The 22,019-nt window shown below is 42.6% G+C and overlaps 1 protein-coding gene across 1 annotated transcript in view; it reads right to left on the bottom strand.

The window, feature by feature from the left end:
* BMPER (BMP binding endothelial regulator) overlaps positions 1-22,019 on the bottom strand; it is a 429,657-nt gene that overhangs the window by 221,909 nt on the left and 185,729 nt on the right. Inside the window, exons 7-8 of the mRNA XM_030204510.1 lie at positions 11,265-11,364; positions 2,967-3,076 (exon numbers count right to left, since the gene is read on the bottom strand). Of these exons, the coding sequence (XP_030060370.1) occupies positions 2,967-3,076; positions 11,265-11,364 (210 nt within the window). The remainder of the gene's footprint in view (positions 1-2,966; positions 3,077-11,264; positions 11,365-22,019) is intronic.

Here is a 22,019-nt window from a genome sequence, read left to right as displayed (position 1 = left end):
AAGCAATTATTGGTACTATTTAGAATCAATACAGATGTATGCATGTAAATTTAGGAGCATGGTTCGCACCTAAATTTTACACGCATTCTAAAAAAGGGGCATGGAAATGGCAGGGTCATGGGCGGTTCAGGTATGCGCAATTATAGAACAAGGAGGTTATGCGTGTAAATATAGGTGGAGCATTTGCATCACATTTTCATTGGTGCAAATGGACGTGCCTAAATTTATACACGATCCCCAAGACTTAAGCGCTATTCTATAAACTGTGCCTAACTTTAAGTGCGGATTATAAAATAGCCCTTAAGTCGGGCAATGATTTTTTTAGGCGCGATTTATAGAATTCACCCCATAGTATCAATATTCAGCTGCTATCCATATAGCCGAGGGTTTTTTTTTGTCTTAACGTAAACCACTTTAATACACAGATACCAGCTGAATGTCACAGGAATTAAACATGAACAGGTACCAATAAATTCAACTATGTAACTGACTTCCAGTTACATCTAGGATCCCTTTCAAAATGTTAACCCTGGTACATATAATATACAGCTCAGGTTATCCCTTTTTCCTATCACCTAGTCTCTTACCAACTACTGAGATCCTTACACTCTAAAAAACAGAACATCCTTATAGCCCCCTCTTTCTGCCAGGTACAGTATGATTTTCCTCATTCAAGTCTATTTAGAGGCATATTTTTTTGAAGCACTTAGACTTACAAAGTTCCATCTAAGTACTTTGAAAATGAACCCCGCAGTAACACAAGTCTCATGCCACAGAATAATCTCCCATTTCAGCTCCATCTCAAAACTTCCAAAATTTAAGACAGGTCTGAAGTAGGGCTACTGGATGATTTAAATTTTTAATCGTGATTAATTTCACTATTTGAAAATTTAATCTTGAGTTAACTGGACCTCCGACCTTCCCACCCTTAGTGGTCTGGCATCTCTTTCTCCCCTTTCCCCCTTCCCCCTCAGATGCTGCTCACAACACGAGCAGTTTTAGAAAATAGCCAGAGAGGAAGGAGGGAAGGGAGAGAGAAAACTGCTGGACAACTGGTTGGGGGAGCGGGAAGGATGTCAGATGTACAGTGCTGGTCCAGTCTGTTGATTTAATTGCAATTAAAAGTTTGAATTGTGCAGAAAATTAGCAGTTAATCATGTTAGTTAACATGATTGATGGACTTGGGATACAGGAGAACAGTGAGATAAAATTATATTTTCTCTTATCTCTTCCAAATCTATCCTTTATGATATCATTTCTTTTCAATCCCTTTCAGCAATCTCTCGCTATTAATACATAATTTTTTTGATTGTAAACCACTTTGCCAGTTCTCTGATAGGTGGTGTATCAAAAATAAAATGAATTTGAACATGAACTAGTAGGTGGAAGTCCCTCACTCTGCCCCAAATAGTACCGCTGAAAATTCAAGAAAAAAGAGTTTATACATTTAATGCTGCATGTATGAACCCTTTGAACATCTGATCGAAAATGTTCCTCCTTGTAAATTTCAATAAAATATTTTACAAGATTAATGAGTAACATCAAAGCACATAACCTAGAATGGAGAATTTTCAGTCACTTATGATCTTCTGCCAGGTCACAGATCTGGAACGTTTGGTCACCAACCTGGAACCTTTTTAAACTTGCTTTCTTTCCCTATTGCAACTGCAATGGAAGATGGAGTCTCTCCTTTCCAGACCTGGGAATGGAGGTATATCCTACTGGTTAGTGCAGCAGACTGAGATCCTGAGAAACTGGGTTCAATTCCCACTGAAGCTCCTATGTCCAGTTTTGGGTGTGAGGATTTACACCAACTGAACTCTGGCGTAAATCCCATCCCCTGAATTCTATAACACTGCACACAAATCCTAGAAATGCTCATGCCACCTCTATGGCCAAGCCCCCTTTCCAGATCCACGCTGTAAATGCACATCTTTATAGAATAACGACTATAAATATGCATGCAGAAATTCCAATTAGTACCCAATTATCAATGCTAATTGGCTCGTTAAGCAATTAAATTGCACACGTAATTTGGGTGCGCAGCCACATTTGCACATGCAATTTTGAGCACTATATAGAATTAAGGGAATAACAGCACTGTGTACATCTAGTAGTGCTATAGAAATGACTAGTAGTAAATGCCAGGAGCCTTTAGCTAGACCAAATATTTGCCATACCTGTTATCTGTTAGTAAGCATTAATTCAATAAGTAAGCCCCTAAGCTTGCTTATTTTCCTGGGACTCTACGAATGCTTGAAAATCTGCCAACTATTTTATTTTGGCAAGGCGTTTGCCCCAGAATTAAATCTGACCCTCGTTACTTCTTTTTTTATTAGCAGGTACCCATTGCTTTCAAAGTGTAGTAGACCAATGGTGCAGCCTGTTTTCCCCTATGCATCTGTCTCTGTGGTGGCTTAGAATGGACTTAGATATCAGTTGTTATAAGCAAAACAACGCTGGATATTTAAATTGAAATCTTTAAAACCTGAAGGTTTAAATATTAAGATTAAATGGCAATATGTTTTTGAAATTTGCCCGCCTCTACTTTCATTGGTGTTAAAGCAACACTAGAAGCTAAGATTCCTGTTCCATGATTGGTCCCTGTTGATTGATGTGAGAGTAGGGCACAGTCTGTTTTGGGGGAGCAGCAGTGAAGGCTGCGCTCTATGACTTTTTGGGAATGAGATGCTTATGATATTTAGAAATGTTTGAGTGATTTCTAAATATATTATAATTCATTTGTATTGTTTCAGAGTTTGCTCCCGCTGACTGTACATCGCAAGTCCCTGAAGCAGTCAACAAAACGCTGGTCACCATCCGACAAATGCAGTGGTTTGAGAACTCACAAGTTAAGTACTATTTTTTCTCTAAATGATTTGCAATGGAGCATTAATTTATTTCTGTTAACAATAAAAAAACCCTTAAAGACCATTGTTGTTAATTTGTTATTAGATTGGACTTACCCTACATGTGCACGTTGTACAGCTGTCATATGCAAAGGTGGACTGGTTGTCATAAACATCACTGTGGAAGAGACAGCTTCCAAAAGAAAGGTCAAACACTTTTCTCTGACCTGTAAAGAAACCAAGAGCAACAAAGCAGGAAAGTGAAACAGGGCCACATCATCCACAGCAACAGCATAAACATGTAGGCTTTTCCCCACTAAACCAACCTCTCCTCTTCCCCCATTTTCTATTTCTGTGGATAACACTCTCATCCTCCCTGTCGCACCAGCTCGTAACCTTGGGGTCATCTTGGACTCCTCTCTCTCCTTCTCTTCACATATTCAGCAGACTGCTAAAACCTGTTGTTTCTTTCTCTATAATATCACCAAAATTCGCCCTTTACTTTCTGAGCACACCACCGGAACCCTTATCCACACTCTTATCACCTCTCGCTTAGACTATTGCAACTAGCTTCTCACAGGTCTCCCACTTAGCCATCTCTCTCCTCTTCAATCTGTTCAAAATTCTGCTGCATGACTTATATTCCGCCTCGCTATGCTCATATTAGCCCTCGCCTCAAGTCACTTCACTGGCTCCCTATCTGTTTCCTCTTATTAACTTACAAGTGCATTCACTCTGCAACTCCTCAGTACCTCTCCACTCTTTTCTCTCCCTACACTCCTCCCTAGGAGCTCTGTTCACTGGGTAAATCTCTCTTATCTGCACCCTTCTCCTCCACCGCTAACTCCAGACTCCGTTCCTTTTATCTTGCTGCACCATATGCCTGGAATAGACTCCCTGAGCCGGTACGTCAAGCTCCATCTCTGGCCGTCTTCAAATCTAGGCTAAATACCCACCTTTTTGATGCTGTTTTTAACTCCTAACCCTTACTCACTTGTTCAGTACCCATACTTTATCATTCTCACCTTAGTAATTCCCTTATCTCTTATTTGTCCTGTTTGTCTGTCCTAATTAGATTAGTCTGTCAAGCAGGGACTGTCTCTTCATGTTCAAGTGTACAGCGCTGCGTACGTCTAGTAGCGCTATAGAAATGATAAGTAGTAGTAGTAGTAGTAAGTACAGGGCATAGTTTTCAACATGGGCTAATGTTAAAGCATGTTATTTTAGCAAAGGTCCTATTTTGCAGAGACCAAGGGGCCCTTGTATTAAGCCATGGCATAAAGTGGCCTGCGGTACTGCGAGCGCGTCTTTTGGATGCGCGCTGGGCCATTTTTTACCGCATCTAGGAAAAAGGGCGTTTTTATTAATGGGCCGGAAAATGGACATATGCTAAAATTGAAACCAGTGCATGTCTATTTTCAGCCTGAGACCTCACCGTCACCCACTGACCTAGCTGTAAGATCTCACGCGCTACCTAAGCATGCAGCACGTGCCAACTGTTTTTTACCTCCAGGTAAGTGGTCCACAGTAGAAAATAGAAAATTATTTTCTACTATGGGATTCGGCGTGCGCCAAATTCAGAATTACTGCCTGGCTCACACGCTAGCCAGGCAGTAGTGCCGATTTGACGTGTGCTGTATGCGTGTAGGCCCTTACATCGCTTACTTGAGGTTAACAGTAAAATAACATCTTAATGGAAGCCCACATTGTTAACTACACCCCTGCATCCCATGTAGTAACATCATTATATACAAGTTCTGTCATCCTGTCACTTTCTGCCCACTCTTTAATATGCCTTTAATAGGAAGCAAAAAGAACAAAAAAGCACACCATTTTAACCAACAGCAATTAAATTATAACATAATATTAATGTTACTGACATACAAAATAGTAAAATAATAATAATAATAATAATAATAATAATAATAATAATGCACTGTTCTGGATCATTTTCAGACATTTTTGACTGATTTTTGGACTTTATTTCCGCTCATTTCACACATTCATGTTAATAAAAATGTTATAATGCATGGGAATTGATTTTACGTGTGTTTAGTTCACAGATTCACACAGTAAATTTATATAGCACACACAAAATATTTTTAGCTCACATTCAGTTTTTTAGTGCACTTTAATGAATGTTCAACACGGGTCATGGGAATTTTCATCTATTCAGCAGTCTGTCCTGTTATGATAACTATTGCTGTTTGTCTTTGTGTCACCTGCTCCTATGGTCCACTAAGACTGTAATGTTAGCTTTCATCACAAAATATTTTAATGAGAAATTTCCATTCATTTATTATAATAAGAAAAATGATTATTGTTACTTCCCTACAATTTTCAGGTAAGCACCTGCAGAGACTTGCCAGAAACTCCAGTATTTCAAGCAGATATTTTGCCAACTGCTACCAAAAGACAGTGGTAAATCTTTTTAGAAATATGTGCTATATCTAAAGTTCCTGCTATGATGAGATAGAAAAACATCATCCATCCAACAAATGTGATGTAAATGGCCACAGAAGCATTCAGGGGACAGAGCAGCCAACTGCAAGTTGTAATGGCAATCCTCAGCAAATCTGTACTGTAAAAGTACCAAAGGGCCCACGTCAAAGAAAACCTACAAATAAATAGACTTAGAACATGCCACTGAGCCAAGAGCCTTAGATGGCAGCCTTGAATCCTTGAAAAAGGAATGAATATGTTGAAATATTCAACTTCCACATCAGCCAAAAATGGAAAGCAGAAAACGAGCTGGGAAAGGGAGAGAACATTTATGGAACCACTTTCTCTAGAGACAAAAATCATATCTTTCATAGAACAATACCAAAATCATCAACAATCACCTCACAGACATATGTCTCTACTCTGTTTGAATCCTGTAAAAACACTATCTGAACTTTAAATAAGAGATTTCAGAGCATACAAAGGGAATTGATCCTATGGGAGAGTATGGAAAAGAGAGTATAGGAACTCTGAAAGACTGGTATGATAACCAAATGATTAGCTCAATAAGGGGCCCTTTTACTAAGCCGCACAAGCGTCTATGCGAGCCCAATGCACGCCAAAATGGAGTTACCACGTGGCTCTTGCGGTAATTTCAATTTTGGCACACGTCCAAAAAAGAATTTTTATTTTTGGATGCGTGTATCGGACGCTCGCCAACTGGCATTTGACGCGCGTAGGCCATTACCGCACAATTACTGCGTGAGTCTTTACCGCTAGGTCAATGGCTGGCGGTAAGGTCTCAGACTCAAAATGGATGCGCCCCAATTTTCATTTTGCTGCACGTCCACTTTCGGCAAAAATGTTTATAAAGGCCTTTTTTACAGGCGCGCTGAAAAATGGACCTGCACGTGCCCAAAACCCACGCCTACACTACCGCAGGCCATTTTTCAGCGCACCTTAGTAAAAGGACCCCTATATACTGATAAAAACATTTTGAGGCCTTGTGCTCTCAGTCCTTTGTTTCTGACTAGATGAGACTGTCCCTCACCTTACTCTACAGAGCAGTGCTTCTCAGCACACCTATCTACTCAGGGTTCACACAGTATAATATGCAACCAGGCCACAAATCTGTTTGACCACTGCAAAGACTTTCTGCATATCCTATTATGTAACAATTGCTATTTGGCAAAATATACCAAGATATTTTCCCACTGGAACCCAAAGACATAGAACAGTCAGCTAAGTCTTAAGCTGAGTAGGAGGTGATATATTCTCGTAATGTGCATTCATATGAAATGACATTTCCCATGCCATGTGTGTCATTTTTTGTCTGAAATGACATGAACCCCTGAAATTTCAGATTTTTTTTCTTGTCTTTAGCGCACACTCTTCCAACAGAGTGCATACGTTTTATGAAAAGGGGGGCATAATTTGCACAGTTTATGAACTATTTCGGAAGAATGCATACTCTTTTAAAACAGTGTGTATTTCTTACTGATAGCGCGCATTCACATACCATTGTGCACATGCAAATAGCGCACACATGCATACATTATCGAGACAGAACATGTAAGGAAGTTTGCTATCTTTGTGAAAAGTGCATAGTCTTTTGGAAGATTCTGCGTTCTTTCTGAAAGAGTGTGTACTACTAATGATATTGCTCCCTAACAAAAAAAGTAAAATAAAAATAAAATACCTTGAACAAAATTAAAATTCCTGTAAATCAGGTGTGTCAAGCATGCGGCCTGGGGAAGTTCTGTGTGGTCTGCATTGCAGGGTCTAATATGCATTCTAAATTTAACATCTACTTAATTACATAACGTAAATTTGTCTCCTAAACTACTACTACTACTACTACTACTTAACATTTCTAGAGCGCTACTAGGGTTATGCAGCGCTGTACAGTTTAACAAAGAAGGACAGTCCCTGCTCAAAGGAGCTTACAATCTAAAGAACGAAATGTCAAGTTGGGGCAGTCTAGATTTCCTAAATAGAGGTATAGTGGTTAGGTGCCGAAGGCGAAATTGAAGAGGTGGGCTTTGAGCAAGGATTTGAAGATGGGCAGGGAGGGGGCCTGGTGTATGGGCTCAGGGAGTTTATTCCAAGCATGGGGAGAGGAGAGGCAGAAAGGGCGGAGCCTGGAGTTGGCGGTAGTGGAGAAGGGTACTGAAAGGAGTGATTTGTCTTGAGAGCGGAGGTTATGGGTAGAAATATAAGGGGATATAAGGGTAGAGAGGAAAGGAGGGGCTGCAGATTGAGTGCATTTGTAGGTTAGCAGGAGAAGCTTGAACTGTATGCGGTACCTGATAGGAAGCCAGTGAAGTGATTTGAGGAGAGGGGTGATATGAGCATATCGGTCTAGGCAGAAGATAAGATGCACAGCAGAGTTCTGAACGGATTGAAGGGGGGATAGATGGTTAAGTGGGAGGCCAGTGAGGAGTAGGTTGCAGTAGTCAAGGCGAGAGGTAATGAGAGAGTGGATGACAGTTTGGGTGGTGTGCTCAGAGAGGAAAGGGTGAATTTTGCTGATGTTATAGAGGAAGAAGCGACAGGTCTTGGCTATCTGCTGGATATATGCAGAGAAGGAGAGGGAGGAGTCGAAGATGACTCCAAGGTTGTGGGCAGATGAGACGGGGAGGATTAGGGTGTTATCAACTGAGATAGAGAGTGGAGGGAGAGGAGAAGTGGGTTTGGGTGAGAAGACAATAAGCTCGGTCTTGGCCATGTTCAGTTTCAGGTGGCGGTTGGACATCCAGGCAGCAATGTCGGATAAGCAGGCCAATACTTTGTCCTAAAGCTACAAGTAGAACTATCAAATTTAGGAGGTGGGGGAAGGACATAGGCAGGGAAGTGACATTGTACTTTGGAAGTATAGGGGCTAATTGGGATGCACCTGTGCGGCATAGAAATGAATGGAAACAAGGTTGTTTAAAAACGTGTTAGTTTCTACTTGTTTTCTATTTAAATATTTGAATGTGTAATTTTGGGAACATTTTACATCACTTGGCGTACTGTGAGCATGTGACACCTCACAGTTCCTGTGTTCATGCACCCATGTGACTACCCAGAGTACATTTGAAGAGCTAACAATCAGATCAACCTCTGCATCAAAACTATCACTTAGAATCCACTTATAAACCTCAGCTCGTGCAATATCACCACTTTTCTAGCTCTGTGGATAGCTTTATTACCCCCTCCCTCCCTCCCCCTCCTCCATGTCTTTAGTCCATAATGTTGGTGTCATTTTCCATTTTCCTTCTCTGCACATAATCAAAACATTAATAAAACATGTCATTTCATGTTCTGTACACTCACCAAAATCTGTCTTCCTTTCTGGATGCAGTACCATAATTCTTGTCCATTGTTTCTATTCAAAATTCAGCTGTGGGAACTGCTACTCATATAATCCCTCTTCTCAGATCACTACTATGGCTCTTTATTCAATTGCACATAAGCTCCTCCTACTCATTCTGCAACTCCTCATTTCTGATCCTCTCTTATCTCTGCCATATTTCTCCTGCTGACCCAGTCCATCAGCTACACTGCTCTCCCCTCTGCCCCTCTCCTCCATTGGAGCCGACTCTGTGGGTGCTGTGGGTGCTTGAGCACCCCCAATATTGCAACCTACTCCTTACTGGCCTCCCACTTAGCCATCTATCCCCCCTTCAATCTGTTCAGAACTCTGCTGCACGTCTTATATTCCGCCTGAACCAATATACTCATATCACCCCTCTTCTCAAGTCACTTTACTGGCTTCCAATCAGATACCGCATACAGTTCAAGCTTCTCCTTCTTACCTACAAATGCACTCAGTCTGCAGCCCCTCATTACCTCTCTACCCTCATTTCCCCTTACGTTCCCGCCCGTAACCTCCGCTCACAGGACAAATCCCTCCTCTCAGTACCCTTCTCCACTACTGCCAACTCCAGGCTCCGCTCATTCTGCCTCACCTCACCCTATGCTTGGAATAAACTTCCTGAGCCCTTACGCCAAGCCCCCTCCCTACCCATCTTCAAATCCTTGCTCAAAGCCCACCTCTTCAATGTTGCTTTCGGCACCTAACCTTTATACCTTTCAGGAAATCTAGACTGCCCCTATTTGACTGACTGTACATTTGTCCTTTAGATTGTAAGCTCCTTTGAGCAGGGACTGTCCTTCTATGTTAAATTGTACAGCGCTGCGTAACCCTAGTAGCGCTTTAGAAATGTCAGGTAGTAGTAGTAGTAGTATATTGAGAAAATTCCTTGTATGTGACCAGGGAGGGATCATTTCCATTGGGCTTAGCACCCCCAATAATTTTGAAGAGTTGGCTCCTATGCAGTCTCCTCCATCACCAAATCCCGATTCTGTACGTTCCACACTGCTTTTCCATATTCCTGAAACAACTTTCCAAAGTTGGGCCATCATGACCCTTATCTCATCCCACCTAAAAACTTACCCTAGCTCTCCCCAGTCATGGCCTCCTCAATTGTAATCATATTAGTGAAATCAGTTTATTCCCCCCCCATGCAGGCACACTAGGCACACCTTTGTGGACAGGGATTCCAAGCCCCGCAAGCCAAATAAATGGACTGGTACCACTCCCCACTGCTTGTTTCTGGCTCTAAGCAGCATGCTAGAACTTCTTGTGCATGCTCAGAGCATGTGCGAGAAGTCCATGCATGCTGCTCAGAGCTGGAAAAAAGCAGAAGGGAGTGGCGGCAGTCTATTTATTTGGTTAGCAGGGCTCGGCATCCCCACCAGTAAAGTAAATGGGAGCTCAGGAAGGGGCCCGAGCCCAAAGTTTGGGAGCTGGTTGTTAAAGTAGCCACCGGGGGCCTACTTTAACAATCAGCTTCCAAAATTCTTAAAAACTTAACAAACGGCTCTCACGAGCCGGTGCAAGCCAGCTCCAGCACACCACTGGCTGTGGCTATGTGTAATATTGGAACCTAAGAGGAAAGTGCCTTTTTTCAACTGCAAACTGAGGATCCAATATTCAAACTGAATTACTGGATAATGGCAGTCGTTACCTGAAAATTCCCTTAGCCAGCCCAGATACATGGATAGTGCCACCGAATATCATTACCTTGCCATTATCTGGATAGTGCTGAGCTGGTGGGGGGGGGGGGGGGGGGGGGGGAGCAGCAAGTTATCTGGTGAGTGGCAGTATTCAGATGACTAGCTGAATAAAGCTAGGTTGGAAAAACAGCTGCCCTAGATTTATCTGAATAGCAGTCTGAATATTGCTGCTTTAGCTGGATATTCAGTACCGCTCTCAGTCCAGACATTGGGGCTGAATATCTGGATTACCTTTAAAAGCCACAGACCATGTTTAAGAAAACAAAACACTGACTGTGGATTTTAAATATTGACAGTGAATAACTTGCAAAAGATATGACTGGTTATCAGATGGTTAAACATGGTTGGTATATTCACGCAGTACATTCATCAGTGTGAAAACCAGGTCATCCCACAGCCAACTAGATTTTCAGAATACCTATGATGAACATGCGTAAGTTCAACTTGCATACTTTGGAGGCCCGGTGGCTCTGATTGCTCTCTTTCATATTCATTGTGGGTATTTTGAAAATCTGCTCTGGTGCTCAGTTGGCTGCTTTAGTCATTCTTCTACATGACATTTTGAAAATCTGACTGGCTGTGGCGTCCCCAGTCCAGCCCTGATCTAAACAATCTCCCTGTCTTTGACTAAGTTGTTACAATGTTAGCCGAGATAGTCACAGCTATTTTACAATGTTCCACAATTATGAGTGTATTCACTTTACATATCATTTTGGTATTTCGCACAGAACCAATACAAACACGCTTGAAGTAAGAAAAGCAACCCACGGACTCCAGGTATTCACTGACAGATTTGTTAACGTGCACTTCTTTCCCCATCCCCCTATCTCCACCCCACCTTCTCTCCCCCCAACATGCAAATGAAAAACCCAGGGCACCACCCGCTGGTCTGTTAAAATAACCACTCACCTAAACATTTGGGACAACACTGTCCGGAGGGGATGTGACTGAGATGCTGGGGACATGACAGAATGGGGCAGACTTCTGTTATGCACTGTGTCCTGCCTCCCTAAAGGAAAATAGGCTCAGTTAGCAAAATAAGAGAGGAAAGGGCAGACAGAAAGAACTACAGAAGCCCTGGCCCTTCCCTAGTCAGATGCAACCATTTAAACAGACCCAACTGCATTGCTTGTATTTCAGTAATGTGTATAGCACTATACAACACTTGCACAACACTGACACCTTCTGTGCTACCTGCTTCACATTGACATCCATAATGTGCTATTTCATTCTGGAACTAAATCACATACATTGGGGGGTCCATGACTAGATTTAGATCCCCTGCTATAATCGATGGATATTGCAGCTGCCCCAATGCAGGTCCTAACAAGGTGCCTAAAAAAGAAATAGCTAACTTAGGGGTCCTTTTACCAAGCTGCGGTAAAAAGGATCCTGCGGTAGCAGCAGCAGCCATTTTTACCGTGCGCCAGGACCCTTTTTACTGCAGCGGGTAAAAAACCTGAAAAAACACATGGCCGTGTAGTAAGCTTGCACTTATCGCGTGGCCATGCAGGGGAGGAGCACTTACCGCCACCCACTGAGATGGCGATAACGGCTCCTGTGCTACCCCAGGTAACCCCCTTCGGTGTATATTTTTTAAAACTCCAGCAGCGCTGGAGGCAGAACTACCATCAGTGGCCGCCTTGGGCCAGTGGTAGTTCTGGGTTGCCATGCAGCAAGCCTGTTGCTACGCGGCAACCCTTTAGAAAAAGAGCCCCGTAGATTGTGAGCCCACTAGGGAAAGAGAAAGTAACTGTATACAATATATACTGCTTTGGTTGTAGCACACAAAAAAATGTATATCAGATGCATTATACTATATCCTCTGGATTCTATATATGATGCTCAAAATTGCACACACAAATTTGGGCGTGCACCCAATTTGCACGTGCAATTTGTGTAACGAGAAAATTTGTGCCAATAATAGGTACTAACAATTATTGTCATTAATTGGCAATAATTTAGATGTACGTCTGAATGTTGCTAAGCGCTACTGTATAAAAATGCGCAGATACATCTTTTAGAATGTACCTGGAATGGGGCGTGGCTATGGGAGGAACATAGGAGGGTCAGGAGAGTTCACTAAAGATGCACATAGAATTCAGAGGATCCACATCTAATTTACGCACGAGGATTTACACCAGGTTTCAGTTGGTGTGAATCTTTACTCCCAAAGTTGGGTGCAGATCCCGGCGCTATGTACTAGTCTATAAACAGCACCCAACTCGGAGCACCGTTTATAGAATAGCGTTCAGTTCTCATTTTTTTCGATGCCCAAATTTGGCTACCGTTTACAGCATTTAGTCCTACATGTCATTTACATTCTTCGCAGAATGACCACCACTTTTCCCTTTGCGGCACCTCTCCAACCCCCAAAGCTCTTTTTAATTTCTTTGAAGACATTAGTTTTCTCAGCTAGGTTTTGTTTTCTCTCATTGCTGTTTTCAGAAATTGGAGACAGCACCACAATGAAAACACATACACACACAGTGGCCAAAAAAAATGGAGAAAATGGGAAAGGTATTGAGTTAGATATGTGAGATATAATACAAAACAGAGAGGACTATGAAGAATGAGATAAGGTACAGATAAATATATAAACATCTTAATTCATCCTTCATTGTCTTATCTCACTTGAGAATCTGGATGAATCTAATCAAATACATATAGGGCTAGATTTTATAAATGATGCCAACCCCCCCCCCCCCCCCCCCACTCTGTGCAGAGCACCCTTTATACAACAGTTCAGTGGTTCCCAAACCTGGTTCTGGAGGCACCCCAGCCAGTCTGGTTTTCAGGATATCCAAAATCAATATTCATGAGAGAGATCTGCATGAGGGGGAGGCAGTATCAAAGTTTTAATTTATTACCTCTTTCCCCCGGGCAGCAAAACTGCAATCTGCTAAAACAAATGCCTCGAGCATCTATGCATGCTCAAGGCCTACCAGCTTCCACCCCTTCCTGTTTCTGAGGGGGCAGAAGTAACTTGGCAAGCCCTAAGCATGCACAGATGTTCAAGGTTCCGTGCCGGCTGGCTGTGTTGCTATTTTGTTAAGCAGACTGCAGCACTGCCGCCAGAGGGAAAGAGGTAATGAATCAACACTTTGCTCGGAGGAAGAAGAAAGATGCTGGCAGACCACAGGGGGGTAGAAGGAAAGAAATGATAGAGATGGGGGGGGGGGGGGGTAGGAAGGAGAGAGGGAAAGAAGAAAAATTTGGGGGGTGCCATGGCACCAGTGACTTCCCTCGTTCTGAAACTTATATATCTAGAGATTAAACCAGACCCTATTATACCTGCCATAATATGTTCACGCTTTAATAATAGGCAAATTGTGTTCCACCGCTGATGTACATCTAAAAGGATGTTATTCTTCCAATTATTATCACTAGCTTCAGTGCTACAGTAAAAACACAATCTAGCAAATAAGAATGTGTAGAGGAAAGGACTTCTTCCAACAACTAGCATCAAGGAGAGCTCAGATTGAAGAATCAAGAAACCAGTGATACAGGCCCATATCCCTTCCCAGAATGCCTAGAGATTAGGAAAATAATAAAGCATATGAGATACAGAGCCAAAACCTCCATTAAAACACCAGCATACTTTACTATGGGCCATTAAAAAATGACTCAGTTATTAAGGCTGAGAGAGAGGCCCTTAGGCCTTACCCCTATGTATCTCATTCTTTAGGTGACTGTGAATGCCTCAAGACTCCCAGACTTTCTCTACATCCACACACCCTGTCTGGGAATAAAAAAGTTTATAAAAGGCTGAAGTAGGGAGGTTAATTAATGAGTAATCACTTCTAATGAGGTTGCCTCCAGAAGCTCCTCCTACTCTAACTGCTTGATAGCAGGTCTAAACTGAAGCAAAAGAAATAATTAATTTGGGTAGAGAGTGAACTCCTGATGCAAGTTCTGAAAAGCCTTAAAGGGTCCATCTTTCAAGAGATGACCCAGCCACCATATTAGTCTATCTTGCTACAATTTCCAACCAATCACCTTATTAGCAATTGATGGGGATATACCAAAGAGGGGTATGATGCATATATTTGTCCTTTTCCTTGTACATTGTATCTAAGGTTTGAAAAGCCCCACAAGTGGCAAACAGAACCTTATATTGATTAAATGTAAAGAGAAGAAACATCCCAGCTACTGAATTAATTGGGATTCGTGCCAAGATTTCTTCCTCTAGGTATAATCAAGTCGGTTTGTCTAGGTTATCATATGCACCAAACTATTTACCCCTTGTCATAAAATAAATGTGATATTTATGGAACACAGGAATATTAACTCTGCCTTTGGATTTTGTGACGATGTATTATGCCATTAAAGCTTTACTAACCAGGTCACCAATATATCACATATATTACTTGGGAATTCCAAAGGAAGCATGGTAAAGATAGAATTACGGTTTAGTGTAATGACCACTTTAATGGTTTATAACCCAACCCACCAAGTTGGAAAGAAGGAGACTAGATGTTAGATTTTCTACAATGGAGGTTAATGCTTGTGTGTTTTTATCAACTGCTTCCTCATCATTGGTTCTACCAAACCAAACACCCAAGTACTTGATAAAGTCACGCTTCCAATCTACCGATAAGATTGTTTAAAAGTAAAAGAAGCCATTCTGACTTGGTCCAGTTCATTTTGTAACCAGAAATGTTGGCAAAATGATCTGCTCAAAATTCTGCTGCATGACTGATATTCCACCAGTGTCGCTATACTCATATTAGCCCTCTCCTCAAGTCACTTCACTGTCTCCCTATCTGTTTCGGCATACAGTTCAAACTCCTTTAATTGACTAACAAGTGCATTCACTCTGCAGCTACTCAGTACCTCTCCACTCTTATCTCTCCTCCCCAGGAACTCCGTTCACTGGGTAAATCTCTCTTATCTGCACCCTTCTCCTCCACCACTAACTCCAGACTCCTTTCCTTTTATCTTGCTGTACCATATGCCTGGAATAGACTTCCTGAGCCAGTACGTCAAGGTCCATCTCTGACCATCTTCAAATCTAAGCTAAAAGCCCACCTTCTTGATGCTGCTTTTAACTCTTAACCCTTACTCACTTGTTCAGTACTCATATAATTATTCCCACCTTAGTAATTCCCTTATCTCTTATTTGTCCTGTTTGTCTGTCCTAATTAGACTGTAAGCTCTGTCGAGCAGGGACTGTCTCTTCATATTCAAGTGTACAGCGCTGTGTATGTCTAGTAGCGCTATAGAAATGATAAGTAGTAGTAGTACAACTGGCAGTAACCTAGGAATTGACAGTACTGTGAGAAATACCATTATATCATCAGCATATCGAAGTTGTTCTGCAACAGGGCACCACAATGTAGGCACCTATGTTCTGTGGACAGTGAACCTGTTCTATCAGAACACTTACGCACATAAGGGTTCTTACAGAATACTAATGTAAATTGGCATAACATTTACAACAGGTATATGCCTGGCATAAATGCAAGCTCCTAAATGCAACTAAGTGCATAAATATCAGCCCGCCTATGTCCCTCCCCTGTGAATGCCTCCTTGCATTTACACACTAAGGCATATATGTGCATAAATTATAAAATGGCTACTGCCATTTATGTGTATAAATGTACACTTGTGCACATGGATGGCAGTATTCTATAATTTTAAGGGTGCAAATAGTGCTTAAATTTAGATGACCTGTTGAGAATGAGGGAGATAATGGTAATTTATATTCTCTGGTTCTGCCCTGAAACCCTAAATGCTTAGATTTTGAGGTATGGCCAATGCCAACAGTTCAAGCACCAAACCAAGAGCAAGGGAGATGAGAGGCAGCCCTGTCTAGTCTCTCCAAAAAGAGGGAATGTGCAGGTAAGACATAATCCAGAACATCCCAATCATCTCCCATACACACTTCAACAGCATATACACCAACTTCTGTGCTGATTGGTGGCACTCTTGAGCATCCGGTTGTGCCTTGGAGACCAGTGCAGGTCCTGTTTTGTGGCAGACAAGTCTGTGGCGTGTCCACTGCTCTCTAGATCCCTAGATATGTGATGGGGATTGCCCTGGGCTTGGTGGTTGCTCAGAGTGAGAGTGGTGTGGTTAACCATGAGGCTCCTGACTGGATTGCTCCATTGCAGCGAGCCTGGCCTGGGTGTGTTTCCTGTTGGGGGCTTTCGCGATGGCTCTCCCTCTGGCCTGCAGGTTGCCCGATGTATCTCTCGCTGTCACTGTTTAGCTCCTTTCCCACCATGGGTGGATCATGTCGTTGGACTGCCTCACAGCTGCTGGTGGTTTAAACTCCACTCAGCAGAGGTGTGTTACAGGCGCCATGTTGTCCTAGTGCTCTCTTCAGCATGGATGTGGCTTCAAAAGCGAACGTCTTCTCTGGATGGGGGTTGTCCATGAAATCTCCCTCAGGTGTTCTCCCATGAGGTCTCCGACTGGTGTTCTCAAATTCTTTGTCGCTGTTAGGTGGGGTGCCTTGCAGGATCTCTCCTTACTGCTGTAAGGTTGGTGCTCTGTTCGGCTGCAGCGTGCTTCAGTTGCCATACTTCCCTGGAACTCCTTTTCGCTATGTGCACAGAGGCATCAGGAGGTGGTTGGGATCATCAGCGATCACATCCGCAGGACATTCTACGTTGCCTCTCTCCATATTGCAGGATAGACTTCCTGGGTCAGTACATCAAGATCCAGCTTTGGCAATCTTCAAATATAGGCTAAACTCCCACCTTTTAGAGGCTGCTTTGAACTTCTAACTCCTATTCACTTGTTGAGTACCCATGTCTGTTTTATCATTCCTGCCTTAAGTAATTCCCTTATCTCTTATTTATCCTATTTGTCTGTCTTGATTAGATTGTAAGCTCTGTCAAGCAGGGACTGTCTCTTACATGTTCAGTGTACAGCACTGAGTATGTCTAGTAGCGCTATAGAAATGATAAGTAGTAGTACTAGTAACTTGCCGTTGTACATATAAGAGACTTACACTCCTATTCTATATAAAGTGCACCTAACTTCTCTCATGTGCAAATGCAAAGTGGGCGTTAACGTGGAAGAGTCATGGGGAGGGGCATTCTGATTATTCTTGTATGCACTTATGTGCCCGTCATATTTAGGTGCCACCATTTAGGCCAGCCATAGACATGGTGTAATGGTTGTGCCTAAAATTTGGTGTGTAACTGTAGACTTACATTAGTGTTGCATAACAGATTTGGTGTGCAACTCTGCCGTTACAGAGTACTAGCTTGGCACCCACTTTTTTGGCGTCTAACTTTTAGTGGCCTATATTGAATTTACCCATTAGTCCATAAATCCAAGGGAGCATTCACAGGGGAGGGGCATGGGCGGTGCACAGATAGTTCTAACATTTACACACGCGAGTTATAGAATACTGCCAGTTATGTGTATAAGTGACACATTTAGCTACGCCACTTACACTAGCCATAGTACTGGAGTGAGCAGGCATGCCTAAGGTAGGCGAGTTGATGCTGACTCACACTAGTATTCTGTAAGAACATTTATGTGTGTAAGTGTACTTATGGAATAGGCTAACAACCCATGTAAAGTGGGCATCTAAATTGTGGTGTTGTTATACAACTGTCCCCTGCGAGCACAACAGGGGCAGACTGACCATTCGGGCAACCTGGCAGTGCCTGAGGGCCCAAAGGCTCTAGGGGGCCCAGAGGGTCTCCCCCCTGCCACCATTGCCGCTACACACTACAGCTCCCTGAGCCTCAGCGGACCCTTCCCATGGTCTAGTGTCCTCTGCGGGGGCAGGAAAGAACAACACTTTTTCCTGCCTGCTGCCACTATTCTGCCCGGTGCCATCGTGTTTTAAAAATGGCTTCTGAGACTCCCTGCAGTAGTCGGTGAGACTGTTGAGACCCACAAAACTACCATGGGAACTCTCAGCACCCATTTTAAAAAAGGAATGCTGCCAGGCAGAATGATGGTAGTGGGCAGGAAAGACTGGGGTTCTTTCCTGTCCCCAAAGAAGCCACTTTACCATCAGGGCTCTTCAAGATAGGACCAGTAAGGGCTCACTGAGGCTCAGGGTACTGTAGTGTGCGGAAGGGGGGCGGCAGCTGTGGCAGTAGGGGGGCCTATAGTGTATGGGAGGGGCATGGGGGACCCAATGACCTTTACTGCCCGGGGGCACAGGTCACTGTCAGTCCACCTCTGGCGCACAGTCACTGTTAGCATGATGTCACTGTGGCAGATAGTACTTATCAACTCTTTAATATGCAATATAATATTTATAAAGCTATATTATGCAGTACCTCAGCTTGATAACAGTTAACAAATACTGTAAAAAGAAAACCAAAAACAACAACAAAAGAGTTACCTTTTATTGGACTAACAACACATTTTAAGGGTAATTTTACAAAAGGTTATCTATTGGTGAAGGACATGCAGGTACCTAGTTTATAAAAGGCACATAGCCGCCTTTGTATTTTTATAAAATATCAGGAGCAAAGTGGCAAAAATCGAGCTAGATGGGAGTCACGGACATTTACACCTTCGTGGGATCAGGTATAAATGTTTGCATGTATTTTATGAACCATGTCCCGCCTCCTGTGTGAAGTACTTCCTGTTTGGACATGGTAGAAAGAAGGACCTGAGCAGTGCATCAGAGCGGAGTAGGAGTGGAGGCAAGTAAGCAGGTCCGGGGGGGGGGGGGGGGGGCGGGTTTTGCCTCAAGCCCACCTTTGTCTCTCGGCGGCCCTGCCCTAGAGCACCAATATACCTGCTTCTGGGAAACTGGAGCAAGATGGATTGTTACAGATTCCTACACAGACACTACATGCTAGCAAAATCCTTCACCTCAGTCCTAGATGCAGAACATGACTTTCACCTGATACAAATTAGGGGGCTACAAAAAAACATGCAGAAAAATTGAAATAGAGAGAAAAACTGAAACTAGACATACCAGACTCTGCATGTCATACAACACCACAGAAATAGAAGTCTATATCCTCCTGTACAGTGCAAAATAAAGCTGACAGATATAAATTCTCAACACTGACATAATTTCAGTCACTAAACTGAAAATAAAAGTGTTTTCCAACCTTTACTGTCTGGTGGTTTTATTTTTCTAATCATCTTATTCTCACTCTCTTGTTCTGCTTCCCTCTTAAACTCTGTTTCCAGGGCCTCCTATACATTTGCTATTTTTTTCTCACCTCCTTTCTTCTTCACTGCCTGCCCTAGGTCTATGTTTGGCACTAATCTTTCACATTCAACTTTCTTCCATTTTTCTACCTCAAAGCTATTTAGTTTTCCATCTCCCTTCCCTTCCATTCTGTGCAGCACTCCCCCCTCTACCTTTCCCTTCCCCTCATGTGCAACATGTCTCCCTCTACCTTTCTCTTTCCCTTTGTGTACAACATTTCTCCCTCTACCTTTCCTTTCATGTGCAACATGTCCCCTCTCTTCCCTTCATATGGAGCATGTCTCCCTCTACCTTTTCTGTCATGTGCAACGTCTCCCTCTTCTATTCCCTTCCCTTCCTGTGCAACATGTCTCCCCTCTTTTCTTCACATGCAGCATGTGCAGCATTTCCTCTATGTGCAGCATTTCTCCCCTCTATCTTTCCCTTCACTTCCCTTCATGTGCAGCGTCTTTCCCTCTCCTTCCCACCTCTGTTCCCTCCCGCAGGTCCAATCTCTTTCCCTCCTTCTTCCTCCTTCCCAGTCTAGTCTGTCTCCCCTGCACCACAAGATTAGAAACGTTTTGTGGTCACTGGCAGCCATTATATCAGGCGTTCACTCTACTGTGATCCCCCTTGTGTAGCAAAAGGAAGTAGTAAGAGACTGAAGGACCCCAGGGCTGGCCAGAGGAAAGCCTGATCTAATTGCTGCTGGCACCTGCAATAAGTTTGTAAACTCAGGTGGAAGGGAGAGAAACCAGACCCAAGGGATGAGGGAGGAGGAGAAAAGTAGGGAGGCGATGCCGGAATATGCTGGCTGTGGTTGGGATGACAGAGGGGTGGCAAAGCAGTTTTTTGGGGTGGTGGTTGCCACCTATGCCACCCATAGCGACCTCTATGACCAATGTGGGAAAAAGGAGCACCTGCGCTCTAAGTGCTGCTGGCAGGGGATGTGTAGGCTACTCCACTGTGTATCACCATTTTTGTTAAAACTGCAATTACTATCGTTAAATGCTTGTATCTTATTCAAATCCTCTTGCTTTATATTTAAGATCTTGCATGGCTCTATTCCAGTGCATATTACTGAACTGATTCACTTTTCATTTGGGCTAAGAACCAATCGAACTTTACACCAATTAGCGCTAGGATATCCATCATTTAAAGGGATTTGTTTTAAGAGTTTTTGCTATCACGTTGTACTTTTTTGGAATAGTTTGCCATTAGCTGTTAATATTCTTCCTACATTTAATTTTGTAAAAACTTGAAAACTTACCCATTTAGTAAATTCGTGACTAAAACTAGCTGGGATAAGCTTTTGTGCATCATGTATTACTTTTATTAAATCACTGTTTGTATTAAGTGAATACGATATTGGTTGTACACCGCTTTGGACCTTTTCTTGGGATAAAGTGGGTCACAAATGTCAGATTAGATTTGAATGCACGACAGTGATTATGTGATAGGGAGAGTTGAAACCAAAACAACAAGAACAATAACAAATACACATCAAATTTCCCATAGGAAAATGTTCTCGCTCACTTACATAGTCTAACGCATATAAACAGTCACTGATCCGCTCACTTCCCTCTCACTTGATGTTTATTTTGTTGCTATAGAACATTGAGGTACATATTTACTCTTGGTTACTTTAAAACCAGCTCTTGTTTGAAATATTTCTTTCGGTATGACAGTTAGGGGGCAGGCTGGAAGACAAAAAAAAATCTCATTCAGAAAAAAAATAACGACACCCCCAGCCCAATGTGAACACACACAAACATGCAAATACGCATCCAAATGCAGGATCAGGCCTAAGCAATTTCTAGGAACACATGAGAGGTATCTCTAGCATAAGATGGAGAACTACACTGGCTCACATATATATTTATAAACTCATGTCTTTCTCCAAGGCAAATTACATTTAGGCAGTTAATATTTCCCCTGTCCCTGCTGGGGTAACAATTTAAGGAGCCCTTTTACTAAAGTCCGGTAAAATCTGGGCTTAATGCGTTTTAATGAGGGACTTTCCTGTGCACTTAGCAAAGATCTAACACTGCAGGTTTTTTTAGAACTTTTCTGTTTTTTTTGGGTTTTTTTTAATTTTCAGGTTGGGCACATTAACACGTGGTACCTATTTAGGAGGCTACATGCTTCTTCATTAACTCTACATTATCCAGTTAGCATGCTCTTATTAAATGCACTAACTGGATAATACAGGAATGCCCATGCCCCATCCATGCTACGCCCCCTCAGAAAAAATTCCCAAAACATTAACACAGGGTTTAGCGCACAGAAACAAGGAAAATATCACAAATCGCTTTAATGTGGTTGTGCGGTACCCTGTTTTCATGCACTAAATATGCATTAAGGGCTTAGTGCCCTAAAGTAAAATGGCCCCAAAGATCTACACTGGGATTGTAACCAGGCTCTTCTGGTTCTCAGCCCACTGCTCTGTACATTACGCTACTCCTCTACTTATATATGGCTTTCTTAGGGCTCCTTTTACTAAGCAGAGGTAAGCCCAATGCAGGCTTACCACTCAA

The sequence above is a fragment of the Microcaecilia unicolor genome, chromosome 1 (genome assembly GCF_901765095.1).
Source record: "Microcaecilia unicolor chromosome 1, aMicUni1.1, whole genome shotgun sequence".
Classification (NCBI taxonomy): domain Eukaryota; kingdom Metazoa; phylum Chordata; class Amphibia; order Gymnophiona; family Siphonopidae; genus Microcaecilia; species Microcaecilia unicolor.
The sequence above is the reverse complement of the archived record's forward strand: the minus strand, read 5'-3'. Positions and strand labels throughout refer to the sequence as shown.